General features: G+C 37.4%; 1 protein-coding gene across 4 annotated transcripts; it reads left to right on the top strand.

The window, feature by feature from the left end:
• Positions 1-87: 87 nt before the first annotated feature.
• pfkfb2a (6-phosphofructo-2-kinase/fructose-2,6-biphosphatase 2a) lies at positions 88-26,816 on the top strand. Of its 4 annotated transcripts, XM_077218752.1 has the most exons (17): positions 104-257; positions 374-506; positions 4,065-4,113; positions 4,198-4,323; positions 5,183-5,279; positions 6,074-6,140; positions 7,158-7,232; positions 7,368-7,424; positions 7,760-7,884; positions 9,563-9,770; positions 11,677-11,823; positions 14,727-14,831; positions 19,332-19,461; positions 19,811-19,873; positions 20,453-20,517; positions 24,234-24,428; positions 25,259-26,816. In XM_077218752.1, the coding sequence occupies exons 2-17, from the start codon at positions 462-464 to the stop codon at positions 25,301-25,303; spliced, it is 1,599 nt and encodes a 532-aa protein (XP_077074867.1). In that variant the 5' UTR covers positions 104-257; positions 374-461; the 3' UTR covers positions 25,304-26,816. The 4 variants fall into 4 exon arrangements, with proteins under 4 accessions (XP_077074868.1, XP_077074869.1, XP_077074866.1 ...); XM_077218754.1 differs by lacking the exon at positions 4,065-4,113 and having other exon boundaries at positions 89-257; XM_077218751.1 differs by having other exon boundaries at positions 103-506.
• The last annotated feature ends 1,048 nt before the right edge of the window (positions 26,817-27,864 follow it).

The raw sequence follows: 27,864 nt of genomic DNA, 5'->3' as shown, positions 1-27,864 counted from the left end.
CGCGCCTGACCAATCACAGACAATATCTGTGCCGCTAACCCCGCCCATTCTGTCACTCATATGCTAATCACCCTTCTAGCATTTATTCTTTTTCAATGGGTTGGATCTTTTGCCGTGGAAAGCTCCAGCAGACACAAACACTTCCTGAATCGCAGCGGTCACATCAAATCTCTTCTTTTCCAGAGCTCTTAAATGATTTTTTTTAGTTGAGTTTGAATGGAAAATGTGCCGTGCGTTTGAGTTCTCTCCGATGCAGGGTTAGTAAATGCTGCTTTGGTTTTTTTAAAAACTCTCGGAGACTAATAAAGCAGTAGATGTGGAATGTTACCAGGCCATTGATGATCTTATCTTGAGTTGCGTGATACCTGCGCAGGTGGACTGACCTCTACTGACCTCCGATCACCTGTGCTGACCCTCACACCTGTCCGTCAAGCTGCCGATCAAAGTCATGGACAGTTCAAATGACAGCAAGAAGGCGGAGCCCAGAGTCAATGAGAAGAAATGCTGTGAGTTATTATTATTATTTGTGCTAATTTTAGTAGGCCTACCTTGTCTTCATAAAATGCTCAATGGTGGTTCAACCTTTGTGGGGATTCAAACTGGTAACCTTTTGGTCACTACCCAATTATTAGATGTTATAAGGTATGCTTTTTTGAATTTGCTGTTTTGAATTATAAAAGCTTATTAAATGACTCATTTAGAGTGTATTGATGTGGTTATGAATGTATTTTTCTGTAAAAACATAATTTATATCCTTGTATTATTATATCTTCTGCACTTCTGCCTATGAAAATAGCCCCTTTCTGCACTTCAAAACTAGCCGTGGTTGAAAATCCCCCTGTGGTGAAAATCTCCTTTGTCTCATTTGCATATTCATAGGCAAAAACGTTGAAATATGTCATTTTGGTGATCAAATATGAGTTTTAAGTGATAAAATTATTGACTAAAGGTGGACTTTAACAAAATGAGCCCGTCGTTCAAACGCAGAGCAGAGAGTTGAGCTTTAACATGTTCGTTCGAGCTGAAACAAAATCTAAATCAGATTGGAATTTGAGCTCTGGTTCCAGACAGGGTTTTTATGGAATGTAAAGCCCAGTTGGATGGCGTGCCGGGTCGTGTTTCTGTGGAGTAATATACTGATGATTAGTCAGAATATCAAAGAGAGCAACCACCTAACAACAACCCAGAACATCATAGCAACACCCTGGAGATCATCCCGAACACCTTAGTAACCCTATCCTCCTGAGACCCTGCAATAGAGTTTTATCCTCTGTAATGTTTTAGCGAATTTCTCTGACAACATACACGCCACAGTTTTAAGTCTTGATGTCGTGTAAAGAGCACATTCAGGGCTTTGCAGAGATACCAAATGTTTGGCGGTGTAACCATGACAACTCCCTCTCCTCGGACTTTACAATGACTTAATGATCAAATGTAGCACTCTTATGGAAATATGATAATGGTTTGTAATGATCATTTAAATCGGACTTATTTTCAAATTTTTTGTGGATCATTCCTACTATTTGGTGCCATTTCAGCTTGGTAAATTTCTATTAAAAAAAAGTAAAAATGTCCATGATTTAATAATTTTATCTGAATAATGGCTTTTTACACTACAAGAAAAATATATTGGTCCACCTCAGGATATCACTCTTTAATAATTTGGACCAAATTCTTCACACACGCAAAGGCGAAAGTCCACCCTGTTACAGGACATTCTCATCTAAATTAATAAATGTTTTGAATTCACAGTTATTGTAATATTGACATTTTCTAAGAGCTCAAATGTCCCTCACTTTACCCCACAAATGTATTTTAACAAAGTGTTCATTAACGAGCATTATCTTGAAAAAAGTTGTTTTATTTTAAGCCACAGTGGTAATTTCAACACATTTCTTTTAGAATAAAAAGACATTTCAATGGAATTTTGCCCCATTTTTTTAATTATTTCATTTTGCCATTTCATTCCCTAAAATTAACCACAAAGATATGCATAACATTTGCTGAACTTATTTTATTAGCTTAAAAAACACACAGAGGTAACAGGGTGGACATCACACCATTGAACAACACAAAATTTCTACATGCATACCATTTAAGCTACTCTTTCTTGAAGGTTTATAACAAATACATGTATAATTAATTAATTATAAGTACCAATTCAAGCTGTAAACTCTCACAAACAGTAACAGGGTGGACAGTAACAGGAGGGACATTTTATGCTAAAGCTAGCCATTGCTACAAATGTAATGAAAAACAAGCTAGTGCGCAGTGATAACTGAGGAAGATTTTACTTGTTTATTAACCATATTTTCAAAATTACAAACAATTATCAGTTTCCACTATAAATAGGCATAACAGGGTGGACATGTTATGCTTTACCACTTCAGTGAATCATTCTAAAACATTGAAAAAAGAGTGAATTAAGGAGTAATACCTACTCTGCATTTTGAAGATAATTTGCCATCAAAAAGTATTCAAATTCTTGAGAGACATGTGATTAGAGGAACGGTCAATGGGCGTGTTCATTTTCCATCAGAGTAACAGGGGGGACATTCAATTCAGGGACACAACATATTTTAAAGACTTTAACCATTAAACATGTATAACTAACAGAAAATATATTTTGGTGAGGAATATTATAAATAAGAATATACAACAATATTAAAAAATCTGGAATTTATTTGATTTTTATTACTTATATTTGTGGCTGAAGTTGTGCAAGCTTACTTGGGGACATGGCAGTTTAGTCTACTTGCACTAAAATCAGAGTATTTTTTTTATTTTTATTAATCCTGTTTACATTTCTTGTGTTCTATGGTAAAGGAGGATTAACTATTTAAGATTATCATTTAGAAACAAGTGAGCCCATTTTTGTGCCCATTTTTTGAGAAAATGAGCCCATTTTTACTCCAAATATACCACCTTATGTCATGAGGACTCAAATGGCACCGAACGCTAAGAATGACCCTTGTCATAAATCAGCATCTCAGGTAAATGTTATGGTTTCTAATTAGAATATGACTGACAGAAATTCTGTTAAGAAACAGGGCATTGATCAGGACTTAAATCATGTTTATCAGGAACTCTGGGAGACACAACAAGTGAATAGGGAAAGAAATGATCTATCAATATCCCTATGACATATTAGATATTATTATGAAAATATTCCGAATTATTACTCCCATTATTACACGTCTTAGACTTTATTCATTAAATGTTGCTACAAGAACACATTCATTTGCAATTTAGATACATTGCATTGAATGGGAATGGCATTTATGGCCATTTTTACACGCATATTGCATAAAGTAAAATGGTATATCAGATCATTCTGTTAAATCTAACGTAACATAGTTGAGAATCGTATTTATACAAAGTTTTGATAAGAAAAAGATTGAAACCTAATACATTATTTGTGAATTATGTATTTTTTCTCAATAAATGTGTCCTGGTGTCCTCTACAGAGATCATAGCATAACATACGAATAAAATATCAAAAACGTATATTCAATTTGTTTCTTATGGTCCAGAACATGTCATGAATTTGCATTTCCTTCAGCCTGAGGCTTATTTATTTCAATGTTGGTGTGAAACGGCCTTTACTTTTGCCAAAAATACAATAACTTTTTCGTTACTAAAAAACAAACAAGCAAGCCCAGCCCAGAAGAGAAAAGTGAAAAATGTATAAAAATAAAGTGAGTTTATGGTTAAAACAATAGAAACAAATCTGCCAATGGGATCAGAAAAATAGATGTAATTCAAAGGGGAAACAAGCTTATTTTTCTTTCTCCATTGGCAGACATTTTATCCTGTTAACCTGTCATTTAAAAAAAATTTTTTATCAGAATGTTATATCTTAGGACATTTTGCTTCTCAAGTAAATGCATCTTGATTTAAGAATGTTTCTAGAAACCAGAAAACAAGACGAAAATACTGTGTTGGAAATTCATTGTTGCAGTTTCATTCTCAGAAAGTTATGCAAGGTTATGCAATAATGTCAATAACTTCAGTGAGAGCGTAGTGGCTTCGGTCCTGGTGAAATCTTCTCTTATTTCCAGCAGAGAAACTCTGAAACATCTGAAGTGTGGAACTGTTATGAGCATAGATATGGTGGGATCTGATTTCATTATACTGGTTTGTGCAGCTCTGAGTCTGAGAAGAACATTGGCAGTAAATCGTGTGTTTGTTTCATAGCATGGGCATCATACATGACCAACTCGCCCACCGTGATCGTATTGATCGGCCTTCCCGCCAGAGGAAAGACCTACATATCTAAGAAGCTGACGCGCTACCTCAACTGGATCGGGGTTCCCACGAAAGGTGTGTGTGTGTGTGTGTGTGTGTGTGTGTGTGTGTGTGTGTGTGTGTGTGTGTGTGTGTGTGTGTGTGTGTGTGTGTGTGTGTGTGTGTGTGTGTGTGTGTGTGTGTGTGTGTGTGTGTGTGTGTGTGTGTTTACAGACCAGACCAATTTTCAGTGGTGCTGCTTATTCTATAGCATACTTCTGTACTGATTCTGCCAGCGAAATGTTATTATTCCTGGGGTTGATACACCAAAATGATTTCTTAAATTGAACAAGAAATAAAAAATAAAAAAAATAGTCATTTGGAATTCATTATGATTATTACAGGATTCCAACTGTCATGTAAAACTAAGGAAAAAATTTATCAGGGAATTTTAACAGTAAATAAAAAAAAAAACATAAATTTTTTTTTTTTTTTTTTTTACAGCTCTTCAATATTAATACAGCTTGACTACTTAATGACGTCGTGCAAATGTGTTGTTCAATAGATGTGGGAACCCTAGTTTAACATTTCTAACATTTCGTACTGCTATTAAATATTATACTAGCTTTATGGCCCGTTCACACCAAGGACGATAACTATAATGATAAAGATAAAGTTTTATAAAAATCGTTCTTTATGTAAAAGAATAGTTAACTATAACGATAACATCACAGAGGAACTGGAATCACTTTCACAACGATTGTTTCCCGCTAATGAACGATAAAAACATTGACAGCCAATCAGACTCAATCCTGCTTGTAACAAGCTTGAGCATTTAAAGTGAAAGATGACTATAGATTATAGTAATCGTTCTTAGTGTGAACGGGTCTTTACGTTGAAGTTTCCCAAAAGACTATGTTGTTGTATGTTCGTAACAGTTGTGTGTTTCTGTCAGTTTTTAACCTGGGCGTTTACAGACGCGAGGCGGTACAGTCGTACAAGTCTTACGACTTCTTCCGTCATGACAATGAAGAGGCCATGAAAATCAGGAAGTAAGTATTTCCACAGCGTTCTGTGTACGGTTTAAACACAAGAGGATGTTTCAGTCAGGAAATGTTCAGGGGAGGAAGTTTTGAGGTGGATTATGTGACTTTATTGTAATATTCACAACAAACTATGTTTGTGGACCTATATGCCCTTTTACAGTCTTGAATTTGGCTCGGCTAGAATAGGTTTTCATGCTTGAACGTTACATTTTTTTTTTCATAAATTTGACTATGAGTGAATTTATAGGGCCCTATGAAATCCATTTGATTTTTTTCCAAATTCCGTTTGAATTTTTCTGGATTTCGGGGTTTTTTTTGTGGTAATTTTTATTTTTTTTACTATATTTTATTGGTTAAATAAAAATATTTAATAATCAGAAAGCTTGTATAATTAATTAAAACCATGAAACTTGTACAATTTTACAATACTTTATTAAAAGATTTACAAAAATTACATGTTTAGTGACATGAAATATTTTTTTGTCATATTCCATTTTTGTTCCCTCCAAATTCTGTGTTTTCTGGATTCCATTAATTGAAAAGAAAAAAAAAAACATTTTAATTTTTAATTTTTTTATATAAATAACTACAATGGAGGCGTTTCAGGGAGTTCAGAAACAGTGACACTGATATAGAGAATAACTCCCGCTGGAGGGACTTTGTTACTTTGCAGAGTTTTTTCATGCTCAAACAGCAACATTACACACTAAAGGAAGATGGTCATGTGAAAAAGCACAATAGATCCTCTGTAAATGATTTGACAAACGCTGGTTGTGTGTGTGTGTGTGTGTGTGTCTCAGACAGTGTGCCATCGTGGCTCTCGAGGATGTGAAGTCTTACCTGAGCGAGGAGGGGGGGCAGATCGCTGTGAGTTCTGCTCTTTACACGGCTCATCTGTGGACTTCACACACTCAAACACTGATTACTCCATCTATTGGATCAAATATGATTCACATGTATTGTTTTGTGTTATTTGTGTTGCATAAATACGCAGTTGTTTCACAGTTTATAGTGGCATCTTGTTATTGTTAACTTCAAATAAAACTATTAAATAAAAACGTTAACACTTTACTTACACAATATTTTGCTGTATAAGAAAAAAAACTTATACAACTACTAATTTAGTAATTTAGCCTTGTAATGCAACTTATAATGCATTGTATGGTCTTATGAATAACTGTGACCACAGTTTTAATACATCTAATTATTGAACACACCTTTATAATGCATTAAAATTCATGACAAACAATCAATTTCAGAATCTAAAAAAATATTATAATGCAATGCATTTTAACTTTGGTTACAATTATTTGTGAAAAGACATAAAGCATTATAATGTACACTATGAATACCTTTATAATGCATTATACAGAAGGGCTTTCAGTAAAGTTAACAAAAATCTACTGAAATATAGTTTTATATTTTGTATTTTAGCTTTATCAAATGATTAATATATGCTACAATAGTATATCAATAATTTTAAAATGATTAACATCATTAGATCATCATGCATCAGAAAAAATGTCTCTTTCTGTTCACTTTTTTCCTCCATCTCTTTTATTCAGATGGAGTTTTACTGATTTATAATGGATGCATGAAGTTATATTTCAAAGTCTTTTTAAGCATGAATGCATTTAGGATGAATTTGAGATGTTCTGCTATCACATGTTCATCAGAAATGCTTATATTCAAATATTTGCTGTCATGTTTGGACTATATTCCATACCTGCAAAAAAAGCATATAAATAAATGTCATTACAATAAATAAAATAACTATTTCCTTGTTATTATCTAATTGCAGTTGTATCATAAACAAATAGCTATAATATTTCCTGTATGATTGTGTGATGTGATTGTGTCTTATGAAGCATTTGTCTCTGGCAGGTTTTTGATGCCACAAACACAACGAGAGAGAGACGGAAGCTCATCCTGAGTTTTGCGCAGGAGAACTCGTATAAGGTGATTGTCAGTCGCATGAAATATTAGTAGTTGTTTGAAATGTTACGCTGGAGAAACATTTAGTCTGCTCTTTATAAACCTGTATAGAAACGTCGAGAGAGTCTTGGATGTGATCAGTTTTGCTTTCGTTTCCAGGTGTTTTTTGTCGAGTCACTCTGTGACGACCCAGAAGTCATTGCTGCCAACATACTGGTGAGTGTCAATGCTGAAAATATTCATATTCTGCAATTAATTCCATCTGCTTATCCCTGCTGTTACATCATAAGATATTGATCATGAAATGTTTTATTATAATTATTCAGCTTTTATGCACTCATATTAATTGAGACTAAATGGAAATATTTGTACATTTAAAAAACTATATTTATCACACTGAAAGATTATTTCATATCATTGTTATTGATTAAAAATGAACAAACTAAAAGTAACACCTAAAATATACACACGTTCCATGTATTTATGTCAATTATACATGAGCTATTATCTTGATGCTGATAAAAGTTAATATCAGTGCAATTTGGGATCAGGATGTGAAGGTTTCCAGTCCGGATTATCCCGAGAGACACAGAGAGAGCGTGATGGAGGATTTCCTGAAGAGAATCGAGTGCTACAAAGTCACATATCAGCCGTTAGATCCAGATGAACATGACAAGTAACATCACACTTTCATGTATCTTTCAATCCATTTATTAAACATAATCTAGAAGCTGACTGATCTTGAAAGAGACTTTTCCTTTGGGCAACTGTTAAAAAAAATAAAAAAAATAATGAAATAAAAAGTTTCCTCTTTGTATTTTACAGTTTTTGGGAAACTATATGATAATATTTAACTTCATCATTTCATCTGTGTCTTTAACTTTGCTGTTGTTATGTCAGAAAGCTTCCAGCAGAGAGCAGTACAGATTCAGTTCAGTTTGCTGGATTTACTTTGTTCAGTTGTAAGCATGTGGTTTTGTTTAATGATCATAATAATATATCATAAATACCTTCCAGTAGATTAGGTTACATTCAAATTTTGTTGCTAATCAAATATCAACCCAGAATCTTTGAAAAACCTGTTTGGACAGTCAAAAGCATTCCTCAGGCGTAGCTTTTGGCTTCATCTTGAGATAATCTTGCTGGAAAGATTCAAGCTCTCTGTAGCACTTACAGACAGAGCCATTCAATCTGTCCTTGCCTTCAGACATGTTGGATTATCTTTTATTCTTAAAGGGACAGTTCACCCAAAACATTTTGTCATCATTTACTCATCCTCAAGTTGCTCCAAACCTGTATTTTGATTTTATACTATGGAAGTCAATGAGTCCCTTCAACTGTTTGATTACTCATATTCTCCAAAATATCTTTTTTTAAATATCACACTTTTTATGTGTTTAGCAGAAGAAATAAATTAATGCAGGTTTAGAACAACTTGAAGGTGAGTAAATGATGACAGCATTTTCATTTTTGGGTGAACCATGACTTTAAATCCAGCATCATGAAAACTGTTAAATTCAACTTACAACCTACAGCCATTTATTCCTGACATTTATTTGTAATATTTAACTATTGTAAGCTACATTCTTAAAAAAATAAAAAGATTTAATTCGGTTTTAATCAACGGGGTTATTTTAGTTGTATTTAAATTAAACTACTATTAAATGTAATATTATATTACAACAGAAATATTATATAGAAAATTTAGCCTAAATTATATAGAAAAACCATTTTTGCCAGCAGATTTACAGAGAGCACTGTCATCATATAATATAATTTAAAGGCCTGTCCACACCAAGAACGATAATGATAATAATGATATCGTTCCTCTGTGACTTGGATTGTGCTGTTCTTTTATATGTATACAAATTTTTATAAAACCATATCTTTTTCATTATAGTTATCGTCTATGATGTAAACGGGCCTTTAGTCCAGCATTTTTGTGTTTATACAGTTACTGTAGCAGAAGCTTATATCCATGACTTACAAATGAACTAATCAATAGTATGACCTACTATAACACCACCTATTTTTAACTAAACAACATATTAACAACAACTTTTATTAATTGTAGTGTACAGATTGCTCAATCATGAATAGGCTACTTTATAAACAAGAGAAGGGATTGTTATTGAAGTTAATCTTAAGATTATATAACATTGATTGTTTTTCATTCGGCCCGTCTTGTAGATAATTAAATGCAGAAACTGTGGACAATAATAAGACTCAACTGTGATTATAGTAACTCTCTTTCTGTGTATATCCCTGAATCATTAGGCCACAGACAAGCACATATTTAACAGTTTGCACATTTGACGGGGTGTTTAACACGGATCTTTCTCTGGCTGTTTCAGGGACCTGTCCTTCATCCAGGTGATTAACGTCGGTCAGCGTTTCCTCGTGAACCGAGTTCAGGATTACATCCAGAGTAAGATCGTCTACTACCTTATGAATATTCACGTTCAGAAACACTCCATCTACCTCTGCCGGCACGGCGAGAGCCAACACAACGTCCAGCGCTGCATCGGCGGAGACTCGGAGCTCTCCTCCAGAGGAAAAGAGGTATTCCTTTCAATAACTACATGATGGATGAGAAGAACACAGCTCATTTAAATAGTGTTGGTTTTGTTATTCATTAAACCTGAGAGTTGTTTACAATGTGTGCTTTTGATCATTTCTGTAATGTGGGTTCCCGCGGGTCATTAAAAAGCTTTCAAATGAAAATATAGCATTTAAGAGGTTCAAAATTTGGGGATTGAAAAACAGGAGTTGTGATACGGCGAATGCGATTATTAAAGTTTCAATTAAATACATGAGCGGCAGTGCACGTTTGAAGTGAGAATATTGATGAATCTTTTATTATATTAAATGCTGCAATATCCCATAATAAAATAAGAATTGTCAATAGGTATGCACTGATACCGATAATTATTTATACTTAAAAGACGATAATTGATATATTGGCCAGTAAATCTAAATCCAATTTTTTACATAATTTTTGAGAGCCTGATTACAAAAACAAAAGTCTCACCATTAATATCCATGTCTCAAGCACACAATTATGATGTTCTCATTATAGTTTTATGTCACCTATAAGACAGACTCGAGCTGCACATGTTGTACTTTACTGTATTTTCCTTTTTGAAGTGATTCCAATCATATTTCAAGTAATTAAAAACCATCATGTTGAACAGTGCACATCTAAAGTGTCTCAGCTGAAGGAAATAATCCATTATTTATCGGTTTTAATTTATCAGGCAAATTTTCTAATTAGGTCAATAACGATAACATTAAATATGACTGTATATCAGCCGATGCCGATATGGTGGCCGGTATATCGTGCATCTCTAATTGTCAATTTTGTTGACTTTAATGAACTACTCTTGATGAATTATGACAATGTTTACTTTATGGTTTTGATATTGTAATATGTTGTAGATGATTGTAAGTGCATATTTAATCTCTCTCATCTTTTTGAATGAGCAGCTGGAAGTAGTTAAGCAGACATTTCAAAATGAGATTTCTGAAAGTCGGGCTTGTTTATAATTAAAAGCACCATATTATATACTTATAATAAAACATGTCTTGGGAATTTTAAAGTCGGCATGAAACAGAAGTTGTGATAGTCTTCTTTTCTCTATTGTGACGTATATCCGAGTGAAACAGCTTCTCAAACAAGAATAAATATAGGGCGGGGCTTGTGGAACTGATTGGATGGTTGTGGTTTGCTATTGGTTGATCTCATGTGAGTGACAGGTTGCCCCGCCCTCGTCATCAGAGAAGAGAAGAGATGTTGCTGAAAGAGAGAGGGAAAGTTAAAGATTAAATTGGATATAGTATGCCCTTTTACAAAGTCTTGATTTTGTTTTTGGACTCTACTAGAACAGGTTTTAATTCTTGAATGTTAAAAAAACACATTATTTTCCTCATGTTCTCCATTGTTGCAGCTCCTCTCTTCCCAGTCTGTCAGTAACGCTCTGTTTAGTTCCTGTCTCTATGAAGCCCCTCCTTCTGGAAAGCACACTGTGCTCTGATGGTCAGCTGGATCAGTGTGTTGTGATTGGTCAAGCACTTTGAGTGTGTTTGGGAAATGTCCCACTCCTTTCCATAACCACGAGTCGAGTACACAATACAACTTAACACACTACTAACTAACTCAACCAGGCCCCGCCCCTTTATTCTGCGTTTCAATTATTTAAATGAGGAATATTGCGACGTGTTCGTTCCCGGAAGAAACTCAAGACAACAATGGAGGCGTTTCAGAGTTCAGAAACACTGACACTTTTTCCTGCTCAAACAGCAACATTAATTGTGAAAGCACAATAGAACCCCTTTAAATGTGATTTAAATCTGCCGATACCCTGTAGTCACCCTGTGTCGATTCCCAGCATGCTCTGGTTCAGTCCTTTACCACAAACAGGTGAGAAATGTTTGGAGGCTTGTTAACGTGCTTCCCGCTCTGTGTTAGTTTTCTAAAGCCCTGCGTGGGTTCCTGGAAAACCAGAAGATTCCCGACCTGAAGGTGTGGACCAGTCAGCTCAGACGCACCATCCAGACGGCGGAGGAGTTGGGCGTCCCGTACGAGCAGTGGAAAATACTCAACGAGATCGACGCCGTGAGTTATGCACCGCTGGGTTTATTAGAGAAGTTTCATGGTTTTCATATTAACACTGGCCTACCCTGATAAAACGGGTGTTTTCTGTGAACATGCAATTAGTCAATTTGAGTCAGATGTATCATATTTAACTCATTCACCACACCAAAACTAATTCAGCTATATAATTCTGTGTCATGATTGCAATAAAAGTCTCATTTATAACCGTTGCGTCACACAAAACAGGCCCTGAAAGAGGCGTGTAAGTTCTTCCAACACATAAGTTGTGATTTATAAAAACAAACGTTTTAATTTGCACACCTGCATGCACACTCCTACCCATGTGTACGAACATTTTGGAGATGGGGCAGTTTGGCGACACTGATGGTTGATAGTTGAGGGGCTGACAGCAGATGAAGGAAAACCACTCATAAATACAGTGCATGTTCACAATATCAGTTTAAATAAATAAAAGAATTATTTAAACTATGTTTTACATCTGATATAGACATTTATATTAAATATTCCATTCTCATTAATGGAGGTAAGCACTTAAATTACATGAATTCATTACTGAGCAGTTACAAAAAAAATTATATTCTACAAACCGAATTCCGGAAAAGTTCAGACATTTTTTTTAAATTTGATTAAAATTAAAACTAAAAGACTTTCAAATCACATGAGCCAATATTTTATTCACAATAGAACATGGATAACATAACAAATGTTTAAACAGAGAAAGTTTACAATTTTATGTACAAAATTAGCTCATTTCAAATTTGATGCCTGCTAAAGACTTCAAAAAAGTTGGGACGGGGGCAACAAATGGCTGAAAAACCAAGACATTTGGAAAATATTCAGCTGGGAGAACATCTAGCAACTAATTACGTTAATTTATATCAGGTCTGTAACATGATTAGCTATAAAAGGGATGTCTTAGAGAGGCAGAGTCTCTCAGAAGTAAAGATGGGCAGAGGCTCTTCAATCTGTGAAAGAGTGCGTAAAAAGATTGTGGAATACTTTGAAAACAATGTTCCTCAACGTCAAATTGCAAATGCTTTGCAAATCTCATCATCTACAGTGCATAACATCATCAAAAGATTCAAAGAAACTGGAGAAATCTCTGTGCGTAAGGGACAAGGCCGAAGACTTTTATTGGATGCCCGTGGTCTTCGAGCCCTCAGACGACACAGCATCACTCATCGGTATGATTGTGTCACTGACATTACTAAATGGGCCCAGGAATACTTCCAGAAACCGCTGTTGGTAAACACAATCCGCCATGCCATCTGCAGATGCCAACTAAAGCTCTATCATGTAAAAACAAAGCCATATGTGAACATGGTCCAGAAGTGTCGTCGTGTCCTGTGGGCCGAGGCTCATTTAAAATGGACTATTTCAAAGTGGAAAAGTGTTCTATGGTCCGACGAGTCCAAATTTGACATTCTTGAAAATCCCGGACACCGTGTCCTCCGGGCAAAAGACGGAGACCTTCCAGCGTATTATCAGTGTTCAGTTCAAAAGCCAGCATCTCTGATGGTATGGGGGTGCATAAGTGCATACGATATGGGCAGCTTGCGTGTTTTGGAAGGCACTATGAATGCAGATAGGTATATAAAGGTTTTAGAGCAACATATGCTCCCCTCCAGATGACGTCTATTTCAGGGAAGGCCTTGTGTATTTCAGCAGGACAATGCAAAACCACATTCTGCAGCAATTACAACAGCATGGCATCGTCGTAGAAGAGTACGGGTGCTGAATTGGCCTGATCTTTCACCTATTTGAGAACATTTGGCGCATCATGAAACGAAAAATACGTCAAAGATGACCACAAACTCTTCAGCAGCTGGAAACCTATATAAGGCAAGAATTGGACCAAATTCTAAACCCCAAAACTCCGGAAACTCATTACCTCGGTGCCCAGACGTCTTCAAACTGTTTTGAAAAGAAGAGGAGATGCTACACCATGGTAAACATGCCCTCATCCCAACTTTTTTGAGACCTGTAGCAGACATCACATTTCAAATGAGCTCATTTTGTGCCTAAAATTGTAAAATTTCTCTGTTTAAACATTTGTTATGTTTTCTATGTTCTATTGTGAATAAAATGCGGGCTCATGTGATTTGATAGTCTTTTAGCTTTCATTTTATTCAAATTTAAAAAACATCCCAACTTTTCCCGAATTCAGGTTGTAATAAATAGAAACGTTTGTAGTGGATGTGATGCTTTTAAACACTATTTCCTGTGGCATTGCTGTGTTTTAAATGTTTTAACTACAGCGAGGATTGCTTAGCACATGATAATAGCAGAACTCTTGGTCTGAGGAAATATTTTCACACAAATAATGATCAATAATGCACAATAAGGCCTATCTGTTTCCATTAAAAATATAAAGCAATTAAATTTACTATTGGCCAGTGGAAAAGATTGAGAAAAACTTTCTCTGAAATGTATTTTACACTATTTGATTTATTTATTCAAAAACAAGGCGAGGATTGGCTACTAAATGATTTTTAGCAATGTAATGTGACGGCACATCCGTATCTCGTATTTTCGTGTTGTCTTGTACCGTTAAACATGTGGATGAATATGCATATGCAAATGATATGCAGATGAGGATATGCATAGTAAAACTAGGCGTTATCTGCTCCATATATGGTTATTTCGGCAAGGAGACGCATGTGTGCATAATCTTTCACTGACTGGGATTTATAAAGGGAATTTTGCACTGGTTCTGGCGTATGCCAGACTTTATAAGTCTGAATATTTTTTGCCATTTCGGGTGCACATACTCTTTTAGTAAGGATACTACGCACAGTTTTTAATTGCAAAAGTAAAAATGAAAACACGTTATTGCAACAGATCTGAGTTGATGATGGAGAAATTGTTGATGCTGTTTGTTAATTATTTTTTTTCTGCATCAGGGCATTTGTGAGGAAATGACATATGAAAAGATAAAAGAAACGTACCCGGATGAATATTCTCTCAGAGACCAGGACAAGTACCATTACAGATACCCAGGAGGAGAGGTATGTACACTGTAGAATTTACAGGAAAATACCATTTCAGTCTTTCTATTTAAAATTTCACTTTTTATTTTCTTTATTATTATGAGTCAGTGAATAATCCTACAACATTTTTTTCCCCCAGTGTACCATTATGAGATCAATTTTGCAATGACCAATTTTTCATGACATTTCCAGTTATTTGTCATTACTGGATACGTTTTTTTTTAATGAGTTTTTTAAAGATTAATAGAGATTCACCAAATGAATTATTCAGACAAAAAGAATGATTAGCTCCCACTTCGGACATCTCTGTGAGCAAGTTTTACTCAACACAGTAGTGATACAGTCGTGCTCAGAATTAATGGCGCCCCTGGTAAATATGATCAAAACTGGCTGTAAAAAATAAATCTGCATCGTTTATCCTTTTGATCTTTCATTCAGAAAATTGCCAAAAATCTAACCTTTTATTGAAGGAAAAGAATTGAAAGTGGCGGGGAAATCACATTATGAAATAAATGTTTTTCTCCAAAACACGTTGGCCACCATTATTGGTACCCCCTAGAATTTTTTACGAATAAAATATCTCTGAAGTATATTCCCATTAATGTTTACCTTTTTTTTTAGCACACCAGGGTGACTAGGAACATGAAACTGTCTAGCTATGACTTCTTGTTTCACAGGAGTTTAAATATGAGGAAGCACAAAGATCAAATTCCCTTAATCATCCATCACAATGAGTAAAACCAAAGAATATAGTTCTGATGTGCATCAAAAGATTGTTGAGCATCACAAAATAGGAAGTGGCTGTAAGAAAATAGCTAAAGAATGGAAAATCCCCCTTTTGACCATCAGGGCAATAACTAAAAAGTTCCAATCAACTAAAGATGATACGAATCTGCCAGGAAGATGACGTGTGTCTATATTGCCCTTAATGCACGGCGAGGAGGAGAGATTGAGTGGCCAGAGACTCTTCAAGGATCACAGATGGAGAATTGCAGACATTACTTGAGTCTTGGGGTCAGAAAGCCTATTAAAAAAATCAAACAACCCCTACATCACCACATGTTGTTTGGGAGGGTTTCAAGAAAAATGCTCCTCGCTTGTCCAAAAATAAACTCCAGCATATTCAGTTGTCAGAATGACTGGAACTTTAAACAGCACAGGTTTCTGTGGTCAGATGAAACAAAAAAAAGAGCTTTTTGGCAGCAAACAAACTAGATGGGTTTGGTGCACACAGGGATAAAAAGTACCCCATGTGTACAATTTAATATACTGTTGGATCTTTAATGTTGTGGGCATATTTTTCTGCTGTAGGTCCTTGACTTCTTGTTCCGATACATGGCATCGTGGATTCTATCAAATATCAATAGATAAAAAATCAAAACCTGATGGCTTCTGCTAGAAATCTTATAATGGGCCGTGGTTGGATCTTCCATCTGGAGAACGGTCCAAAACAAACATCAAAATCAACACAAAAATTTGTTACGGGGCACAAGATGAAGCTTCTGCCATGACCGTCCCTCTCCCTGACCTGATGAGTGGAGTGAACTGAAGAGAAGAAGCACTGTATTAATGTTCAGGGAAGAAGGAGGCGGGAACCGGCGAACATTTAAACATACTTTATTAAAATAAAACCTAACAAACTAAAATACCGCCAGCAGCCCCTCGCGGACGACTGCTGGCTAAAATAAAACACAAATACAAAAAACAAAACTCAACTAAAATACAGGCCTGTTCCTCTCTCGATCATCAACGTCGTCGCTCCTCCTTTATGCTTCCGCTCCTCCGTGAGAGATGCGAGACCGGTGTGCTTCACAGGTGTTGCTCATTAGCAATCGCACCACCGACCTCGCGCCGTTCTCTCACGTCCCTCGGCCGTCCTGTTCGCCACAAGCACCAACATGGATCTGGGAATCAGTTTCTGTATGGAGGAATGGTCTCTGATCTCTTGTCAGGTGTTCTCCAAACTCATCAGGCATTATAGGAGAAAACTCAGAGCTGTTATCTTGTCAAAAGGACATTGCAAAAAGTATTCAATAAAAGGGTGCCAATAATTGTGGCCAACGTGTTTTGGAGAAAAACATTTATTTCATAATGTGATTTACCCGCCACTTTCAATTCTTTTACTTCAATGAAAGGTTAGATTTTTGGCAATATTTTGAATGAAAGATCAAAAGGATAAACAATGCAGATTTATTTTTTACAGCCAGTTTTGATCATATTTACCAGGGGTGACATTAATTGTGACCATGACTGTACATTGAAATATTATGCATTTCCTGTTCAAAGGTTTGGGGCTGGTAAGATTTTTTTAATGTTTAAAAGAGTCTCTTTTGCTGCCCAAGGCTGAAGAAAATACAGTAACATTATAAAATACGTATTACAGTTTATAAGAACTGTTTTCTATGTGAATATACAGTAGGTTAAAATTACATTTATTCCTGTGATCAAAGCAATGGAAAGTTAAAAAACAGCATTTATTTGAAATTAGAAGTGTGGAACAACGAAAAATGGGCTGGCAAGACCTTTGGTCAATGGAAGAGAGTAGGATCAGTTTCCTTATTAGGTCAACATATGATGTTCTCCCATCACCGCAGAACCTAAACCTCTGGGTAGGAGAGGATCCCTCTTGTCCTTTGTGTTCATCACCTGCCACATTAAGGCACATTTTGACAGGATGTAAGGTGGCTCTTAGCCAAGGTCGGTTTACTTGGCGCCATGACCAAGTACTGCGATGTTTGGCTTTAGCATTGGAAGGCAAGCGTAGTATGACCAATAAGTTGCCGCCTGTTCTAGCAAAACATTACACGCAGAAGACAATATTCCTCCGCCCAGGCGTGCAACCACCAAGAAAAGGTGCTAACACCAATTCTCGCCCAGGACAACTGGAAGCTGCTAGGGACTGGAAGATGCTGGCTGATCTTGATCAACGGCTTATTTTTCCACCTGAGATTGCCACCACTAACCTACGACCAGATATTGTTTTGTGGTCTGGATCAGCACGCTAGATAGAGCAACTGATAGAGTTAACAGTGCCATGGGAGGATGCGGTAGATGAGGCATATGAGAGGAAGAAACTGCGGTATGCTCATCTGGCCACTGAAGCAGAACAGCGAGGATGGAGAGTCCAGGTTTATCCAGTGGAAGTTGGTTGTCGAGGTTTTGTGGCACACTCTACAACCCGGTTCCTCAGAGACGTCGGATTCAGTGGGCAAGAGTTGCGTCGCACAGTAAAGAACTTATCTGAAGCAGCAGAAAGGAGCAGCAACTGGCTGTGGTTGAGACGGAAAGATTCTAGCTGGCTGAGTACAGGCCGCCATGCTACGGTTTCGTTGAATTCTTGAAAACTTGAAGGGTGTTGGTTTATTTGTATAGGTTGTATAGTATTTACAGTCATTACGTTCCTGTGTATATTGCGTGAATGACGGGTGGTTGGGCAGATATTGTGATTTGCGGTAGGTGGTATGCCATACGGAACCGTTGCCACTGAAACTGCATATTAACGCACCAGTGGGGCTCGACAGCCTTAGTCAAACGGGTTGGCGCGTATGGTTGGGTTGCGGAGAGATTGTGAGATTGTGGTTAGGTCTCAGCAGCACTGTTGGTTTATTTGTAGAGGTTGTATAGTATTTACAGTCATTACGTTCCTGTGTATATTGCGTGAATGACGGGTGGCTGGGCAGATATTGTGTTTTGCGGTAGGTGGTATGCCATACGGAACCGTTGCCACTGAACCTGCATATTAACACACCAGTGGGGCTCGACAGCCTTAGTCAAACGGGTTGGCGCGTATGGTTGGGTTGCGGAGAGATTGTTAGATTGTGGTTAGGTCTCAGCAGCAAGAGGGAAGTAGAGGTCAGTAAGCTGGGCTGAGTTGAGTGGGGGACGGAGGGGGGTGACTCTGGGACGCCAGAGTCACTGTCGAGCCCTCTTGAGGTGTCGTGGGCTAGTCGACGAAACACTGAGGACGGAAGGTGCCCACTTGAAGACCCTAGAGATGTTCCCTACTCCGCTCAATCCAGAGGGTTGTTATGGGGGGACCGCACTGTGGTTGCAGCTGTTGTTCGTGCTGACGCGCAAATACACTATTAACACCAGACAGAAGGAGATTCACGTCACCAGATGGAAAGAAGCGTAAATGGATGGAGAAGCATAGGTTACTGTAAAGCTACGTCTTAGTTGATGCTTATCTTGGCGAAAGCCGAGTACAAATCAGCATGAAGTTTTAACATCTACTCTCGTGTAATGGAAATCAGAATCTTTTGTAACATTATTAATGTCTTAACTGTCTCATTTGAGCAATTTCATGCATCCTAGCTGAATAAGATTATTAATTTCTTCAACCAAAAAAATAAATCTTACTGACCCCAGACGTCTGAAGGTCTAAAAGATGTGGCGATACTGAACTTTAACTTGAAACGTGCAGTTTGTTTTAAATCTTAGAATACTTTCTCCTGTCTCTGCTTAATATAGAGAGTCAGCTGTAAATAAGCCCTTCTTGTCACTCTTCTCTTGCCGTAGTCCTATCAGGACCTGGTGCAGCGCTTGGAGCCTGTTATCATGGAGCTGGAGAGACAAGGCAATGTTCTGGTCATCTGTCACCAGGCCGTCATGCGCTGCCTCCTCGCCTACTTCCTGGACAAGAGCGCTGGTGCGACACACACACACACACACACACACACACACACACACACACACACACACACACACACACACACACACACACACACACACACACACACACACACACACACACACACACACACACACAATCAAAGCAGGCCTCTTGTGACTTCAATCAGATAATGAGAGACACGAGTATGTCTGTTTCTGAGTGCTGGTGTTCAAGCATCCACAGAAGTGATCCTGTGACAAAGACTGCGGGACTGCAGTTGATGATTTTCTCTGAGCGAAACCCTTCCATTCATGACATGTTTGAATCAATTATGTATTTAAAATTAGCAGATCTTCTCATATTTGAATGTGCTTGTGTTGTACAGATGATTTGCCGTACCTGAAGTGCCCCCTCCATGCAGTCATGAAACTGACACCAGTGGCTTATGGTATGTGTTGATTTTCATTCAAGTAGACCTAAAAAAAAAAAGTTTTTATATATATTATATAAAATATTTATATATTATTTACATTTCAAATATTTTGTCTAAATTGTTTCCATATTAAAATAACTATTAAAAAAAATAATAGTTAATGTTAAATAAGAAATAATAATACAAAATATGTATGTGTATATGTGTGTGTAAATGTTTATTTTTATTTGTTTATTTATTTGAATATTTAAAAAAAATTCAAATTTGTATTAAATGTTAAATATTTGTTTTAAATGGTTTCATTGTAAAAAGTATTTAAAAAAAATATGAATATGTGCGTGTGTGTGTGTATTTATTTGTATTTATGTTTATTTATTAAAATACTTTGAAATGCTATTAAATTATTATTTATTTAATTTAAATTGTTTAATTAAAATAACAATTAATTAAATATTAATTAAAAGATTTTAAAAAATTGGCATGTTTATGTATAATGTTTTTATAGTATTTTTTATTTATTTAAGTGAGATATAAATACTGTAGCAAAATTCTGATCATTTTTCAATATTGTTGTTTGTTTTTTTCCTGTTACAGGCTGTAAAGTTGACAAGTTTGACCTGAAAGTAGAAGCTGTAAACACACACCGGGACAGACCACTCGTAAGCAAATTTAACATTTAACCGATTTTTGGGGACTTTGCTAAAGCAGCATCACTGTTATTACTAACAACCATTTACTAACACACTGTCATCTTGAGGGAAATTTATTTTTATTTCGTGAACATAGTTTCGTTTTTACCATCATTTCATATGCATTTTTTTTGTGGTGAATGATTCTGCATGCTTATTTTGCAGTGATATTTTTAGAATCATATGCATTATGATCAAGCGGTCTATCCAACACAAATAGATCTTCTGTAAATCAGCGGCTGAAAGGAGCCCTTAACAAGAATAACCTCTTGAACTCTTTTCATGTTCCTCTAACGGAAAACTAAAGGCTGACTGTCTGCGCGTTCAGTCCACATAGTTTGCTCGTAAAGTGTGGTCTGTTTTTGCTGTGTAAGTCTGTAGGTGTGAGTTTGCCACTGAAAAACACAGACCACAGGTATGCGGAGAGAGATACAACAGCACTGAGATTCTCTCAGTATTTCTGGCTTGTTTTTGTTCTTTATTTGGTTGTGGATGAGATCGGCATGTGATTATGGGTGGCAGTGTCGGGTACAGACGACACAGGGAGTTTACTCAGTCTGAGCTTTAATTTGATTTGATTTTAAAGGGCCCATATCATAAAAAACTTTTGACCTCAAAAAGTTGGATGTAATATGTTGACATACTGTGACATTCTCCAATCCACCCAGAGGATTTATAGTCAGGAAGAAAATCATACTGTCTGGATAATGAGGACTTTAATTTATTTATTTAAATCAATAAATCACATTTTATTTTTTTATTTTCTTATTTACATTTACATCTACTTTTTTCTGTTTAAATAACTATTAATAAACGTAACAGTTCATATTAAATATATTAAATGAGAAATAATAATTCAAAATAAAAATATGGATGATGAATATCATGTACATCTATTTGTTCCATCTATCCATCTTCTTCCCCTTATCCGGGGCCGGGTCGCGGGGCAGCAGTCTAATCAGAGACGCCCAGACTTCCCTCTCCCTAGACACTTCCTCCAGCTCTTTTGGGGGATTACCAAGGCGTTCTCAGGCCAGCCGGGAGAAATAATCCCTCCAGTCTGTCCTAGGTCTTCCCTGGCATCTCCTCCCGGTGGGACGCGCCCGGAACACCTCCTGAATCCTGTTCCTCCTGAATCCGAGGTTTTACTGTTGGACGAATTCTCCTCTCCAGTTCCCTGGCATAGACTTTCCTGGGGAGGCTGAGAAGTGTGATCCCCTGTAGTTGGAACACACCAGCCCAGAGGTACTGCCGCCAACAGCCACGTGATGTTGCAGAGGCGTGTCAACCAAGACAGCCCCACAACATCCAGAGACTTGAGGTACTCAGTCCAACCCTGGTGCCTTGCCACTGAGGAGCTTCTTGACTATGTGATAGACAAGTCCACCTCCGAGCCCTCGGCCTCTGCTTCCTCAATGGAAGACATTTAGGTGGGATTGAGGAGATCCTCAAAGTATTCCTTCCACTATCCGACAATATCTTGGATGTACCCCAGTTAAGGTCAACATCTGCCCACCTCCAGTGTAAACAGAGTTGGTAGGGCACTGCTTCCCCCTCCTGAGGCGCCGGACGGTTTGCCAGAATCTCTTCGAGGTCAACCGATAGGCCTTCTCCATGGCCTCACTGAACTCCTCCCAGGCCCGATTTTTTTGCCTCCACAACCACCTGGGCTGCAGTCCGCTTGGCCTGTCGGTACCCGTCAGCTGCCTCAGGAGTCCCACAAGCCAGCCAGGCCTGATAGGACTTCTTCATCTTGACCGCATCCCTTACTTCCGGTGTCCACCAAGGCGTTCGGAAATTGCCGCCTCGACAGGCACCGGAAATCTTACGGCCACAGCTCCGAGCGGCCGCATCGACAATGGAGGTGGAGAACATGGTCCACTTGGACTCAATATCTCCAGACTCCCTCGGGATCCGGTCGAAGCTCCGCCGGAGGTGGGAGTTGAAGTTCTCTCTGACAGGGGACTCGGCCAAACGTTCCCAACAGACCCTCACAGTACGTTTGGGTCTGCCGAGTCTGTCCAGCTTCCTCCCCAGCCATCGGATCCAACTCACCATCAGGTGGTGATCAGTTGGCAGCTCCGCCCCTCTCTTTACCCGAGTGTCCAAGACATACTGCGAGAGTTCAGATGAAACGACCACAAAGTTGATCATCGACCTCCGGTCTAGGGTGTCGTGGTGCCACGTGCACTGATGGACACCCTTATGCTTGAACATGGCGTTCGTTATAGACAAGCTGTGACTAGCACAGATGTCCAATAACAGAACGCCTCTCGAGTTGAGATCAGGGGGGCCGTTCCTCTAAATCACGTGGGCATTGAAGTCCCCCAGTTGAACGATGGAGTCCCCAGTCGGAGCACTCCCAGAGACTCCAAGGTACTCTGCACTGCCGTTCAGCCTGTAGGCACACACGACAGTGAGAGACCTGTCCCCAACCCGAAGACTCAGGGAAGCGACCCTCTCATTCACCAGGGTGAACTCCAACACATGGCGGCTGAGCTGGGGGGCTATAAGCAAACCCACACCAGCCCGCCGCCTCTCACCATGGGCAACTCCAGAGTGGTAGAGAGTCCAGCCTCTCTCAAGGAGTGTGGTTCCAGAGCCCAAGCTGCACGTGGTGGTAATCCCGACTACCTCTCAACCTCCCACACAAGCTCAGGCTCCTTCCCCGCCAGCAAGGTGATGTTCCACGTCCCTAATACCAGTTTCCGTGTTCAGAAATCAGGTCGTCGGGGCCCACGCCTTCGACTGCCGCCCGATCAACTATTTACCGGCACCTACCGTCGTCCCTCCTGCAGGTGGTGAGCCCACGGAATGGCGGCCCCTTGTCACTTGTTCGGGTTGAGCTCGGCCGGGCCCCATGGGGGAAGACCCGGCCACCAGGCACTTGCATGCGAGCCCCAGCTCCGGGCCTGGCTCCAGGGTGGGGCCCCGGCTGCGCCATGCCGGGAGACGTCTCGGTCCTTGATTTTTCTTTCTTCATAATGGGCTTGTGAACCTTTATTTATATCTTTATTTTTTATATATTTTTAAATCAATGCAATGTAATTTTTCATTACTAAAATAACTATTAATACAATTTTAATTAAATAATAAAAATGAATACATAAAAATTTGGCATATTTATGTATAATGTTTTATATTTTTTTATTTGTACCATTTTATTTGCTATTCATTTTTTATTTATTTATTTAATGGTTTAATGATTTATTTATTTAAAATAAGCATAAATTAAATTCTGTACATAGATAGTTGTTGATCGTAGTACTTAAATCGTAATACAGAGAATAATCTTTGTTTTCTTCAACCCAAATATAATTTATTCAATCTTTTGATTTGTGTGTAAAATGTCCCAGACCTTTTTTGTGAGACACTAATAGAAACTAAGCTTCACAAATTTGTAATTCAGAAATTGTCACGGTCATAATGTCAAAACCATGAGTACATTATTATATGACCGCCCACATTTACACATCAACACCTTCATTTCTCAAAAACTGTTAGCCAATCACAACAGATGTCATTTACATATTAAAAAGTCTAAGAGGTACAATAGCAGAAACAGCATGTTTAATGTTAAGGATCAAATTTGGGTGCAAGAAGCTTTGACTCATTTTAGCCCTTTATATACATGCCTTTGTCACAGTGTCACCCAGATATGTAATACCTACTTTGTGTGTTATCAGGGAAGCACAAAACAAGAATTTCTGCCCACTCTGCTGAGGAGAAACAACAGCTTTACACCACTGTCTAGTCAGGATCAAGTCAAACGACCTCGTCTCTTCAGCGTCGGCAACCCGCCCCGAATAAGCAGTATTCCTGCCGTATCCTCCTCACGACTCCCTCAGGCGCAGGAGAATGAGGAACTGAACAAGAGCCAGGTTCTGTTTAATTATAGGTTCAAATGTGATTTATTCCTGTGATCAAAGCTGAATTTTCAGCATCATTACTCCAGTCCTCGGTGTCATGTGATCCTTCAAAAATCAGTCTAATATGATGATTTTCTGATCTAGAAAAATTTCTGATTAATATCAGTGTTGAAAACAGTTGTGCGGCTTCATATTTTTGTGGAAACCGTAATACACTTCTATTCGACAGTAAGATTTCATGTTTTTATTCAGCAAGATATTAGATTGATCAAAACTGACAGTACAGACATGTATAATGTTTCAACATTTTCTATTTCAAATAAATGGTGTTCTTTTGAAGTTTCTATTCATCAAGAATCCTGAAAAATAAAATATATATATATCAGTTTACAGTTGTGATGCTGAATATTTGTGTGGAAACTGATAGAAACCAGTTGAGCTGCCTACTGTCAAAGTGTGTGTGTGTGTGTGTGTGTGTGTGTGTGTGTGTGTGTGCGTGTGCGTGTGCGTGTGCGTGTGCGTGTGCGTGTGCGTGTGCGTGTGCGTGTGCGTGTGCGTGTGCGTGTGCGTGTGCGCGTGCGCGTGCGTGTGTGTGTACTGAATTCGTCCCTGCAAACTAAAAAATATATATTTATATTTCCTGCCAATTTGTAATTATGAAGAAAATTTTATATATATATATATATATAAACACACACACCATAATTACAAATAGGTAGGAATATTTTTTAATATACATATAATATTATGTGTTTTTCAGTCAGAAGTGGTTGTCGAGAATCTCTCAAGCATTATTTATGTGTATGGTGTCAACAAAGTAACCTGTGTCTCCTGTGTTACAGGAAGTACTGAACTGCTTCAGACCGGCAGACTCCATCCAAGAGTGACAACACAAACCACAAGTTGTGTGACACCCCTCACCAATTAAACCAATTTAAACGCTTTCTCCAGACATGATTCAACTGTTCCTGACGCCCACTCAAAATCAGCAGCATAAACACTGCTTTATGTAACGCACATGATTAACATCCATCCATCCGTCTTTTCAACCTTAATCCGTCCACAAGCGCTTGGAAGTACGATAAAACATAACAACTACAATATCATAGTTGAGTCATTGGTTAAAATACTTAACAATTAATGCAAGGACGATTCACTGGCAGTGAATGGATTGACATATATTTAATAGATTGACAGCTTGTGGAACCAATTAGAGCACAGTTGAACTGATTGAGTGGGCGTGTCTTGTGCCAGTCAAGCTGATTAGCTCTTCAGGATCAGAATTCTTAAAGACACAGTGCACTTACTGAAACTGATCTAGAAGCGAATGTTCAAGCACTCTTTTTGTTGTCGTAGCATATGTTTTGTCCCGTCTTCTTAATAATGCCTTAGTTGTGTGACTGATTGAGGCCAAATTGGACTGGATAATTTTAACTGTTAATTGTTTGTGATGTTCTTGCTGTCGTTATTTCCTCATATAGACTCATTCTGCTTTTTGATGGTTTTGATGTTGTGCAGAATGTTTTATTGAATATAATGAATGTGAAACGAGGAAGGGTTTGTGAAGTTTTTGTTCCGCTGGGTTTTTCTCCCATCAAGCTTTCTATAATTTGGAAAGGAACATCAGGGTGGTTATTTTAATAGAAAAGCAGATTGTTTTAGTTGTCATAACTGATATGCAAGGAAAACTTGTATACTCGTTCATTCAGTCTTGAACGAATGCATCCTTTCATAAGCACAGAATCAGTAAATAGTTATCTTGAGCTTTTAGATTTACAAATGTATCTGTAAGAACATTTAAAACTACTGAGAATATGGCAAGCCATACTGTTATATTAGTTTTCATGTGAAATGTCATTTAGATTATTATTTGTTATGAACAGATATTTATAAACGCTGATATTTCGGAAGGATGTTCTGAAAATTTATTGTAAAATATCTTATAACTTTGAGTTCATGTGGTCTGATTTTCACATGTCTAATTTTATAATGCACAAAGTATGGTCTTAAAGTGCTTAATATGTGTTGAATGTTAGGATGTCATTTTAAGACCATGTTCTATCAATCAAATGTCATACAAAGTGGCTGCATTGTACTTTGTCATTTTTCATGATTGGATATTATCAGATTTGCAAGTGCCTTTGCTTCGCAACCAAAGTGTAACTAATCAAAGTCAACCGATCTCTGAGACAGACTGAAGATTCTTGGACCCAAAAATATACATTTACCTCAAAGCCTTTATTTAAATGTAATAATGTTACAGAAAATAAGTTTTGTGTTCTGGTTTCATTGTGACATCATGATAGCATTACAATATCAATGTCAGTGGTGACTAACTATCTAATGTCATGCTCCTCTATTGATGAAACTTGTGATTTAATAAACCAGTCTGTGATTCAAGTAAACGTTTTTGTCATATACAATATACAAGCCATCAAAATTTGTTAAAGTAAACATATATGCATTATTTATTTTACATGCTTTGTATTGCATCTTTTTTCTTATAATTTTTGTGAAAAAACATTTTAAAAATTGCTCCACGAATTAGCTGCAAATCATATATAAGCCATTTAAATATAATAGCATTCAAAATGTGCAATATTGCAGTAATCATACATGCATTAAGTTAACATGCTTTGTCAAGTAAAGTCATTATTTCTATTGTGCTTTATACAATACAGATTGTTTTTAAGCGGCTTTACAGTGATAACAGGTAATAATGATTCAATGACGCAGTTAGATTCTTTAAAGCAGCTCTAAAAAGACAATAATTTCATTGTCCATCTGAAATCAGTTCAGTGATTCATTTTGGTTAAATGACTGTAAAGTCAATCAATTATGAAACCATCAAGTGTTCAGTGTTATTCTAGGTTACTACGTGTGGTCGATTTGAACCAGTAATTAACAGAATTTAGTTGTAGTAAAGTACTAATCTCCCAATTTTTATATCAACTATACATTCTGTTAGTTTTGTGAATTGGTAAGTTTCGTCAAGCTGCAAAGAAATGTAGGGCTATCAGCAGCTAGTATCATCATTAGAGTGAAAACTAACACCATGTTTTCTAATGATATCTCCCAAGGGTGGCATGTACGGGGTGAAAAGCAACAGTCCCAGTACTGAGCCTTGTGGCACTCCATACTGAACTTGTGATCGATAAGACATCTCTTCATTTACTGCTACGAATTGATGATCCAAATTGAACCATGTCACTGCAATTCCACTAATGCCAGGATAATTTGGATTGCATATTTTTCTTAATGATGCCAATCATAATTTTTCTTTCATTTAAAAATACTAAATTGTGCAATATTGCAGTAATCATAAAAATATTATATAAAATCATATTTTTGCTCTGGTTAAAGTTTGATTGAATTTCTGGAATGCTTAATGTTTAATTTCCTTCATAGTTTCCACAGTCGCACAAACAGCTCAGACTCAGACTGGTCT

The sequence above is a fragment of the Siphateles boraxobius genome, unplaced genomic scaffold (assembly GCF_051911475.1).
Source record: "Siphateles boraxobius isolate OS27281-9 unplaced genomic scaffold, OSU_SipBor_1 77, whole genome shotgun sequence".
Lineage (NCBI taxonomy): Eukaryota > Metazoa > Chordata > Actinopteri > Cypriniformes > Leuciscidae > Siphateles > Siphateles boraxobius.
The sequence above is the reverse complement of the archived record's forward strand: the minus strand, read 5'-3'. Positions and strand labels throughout refer to the sequence as shown.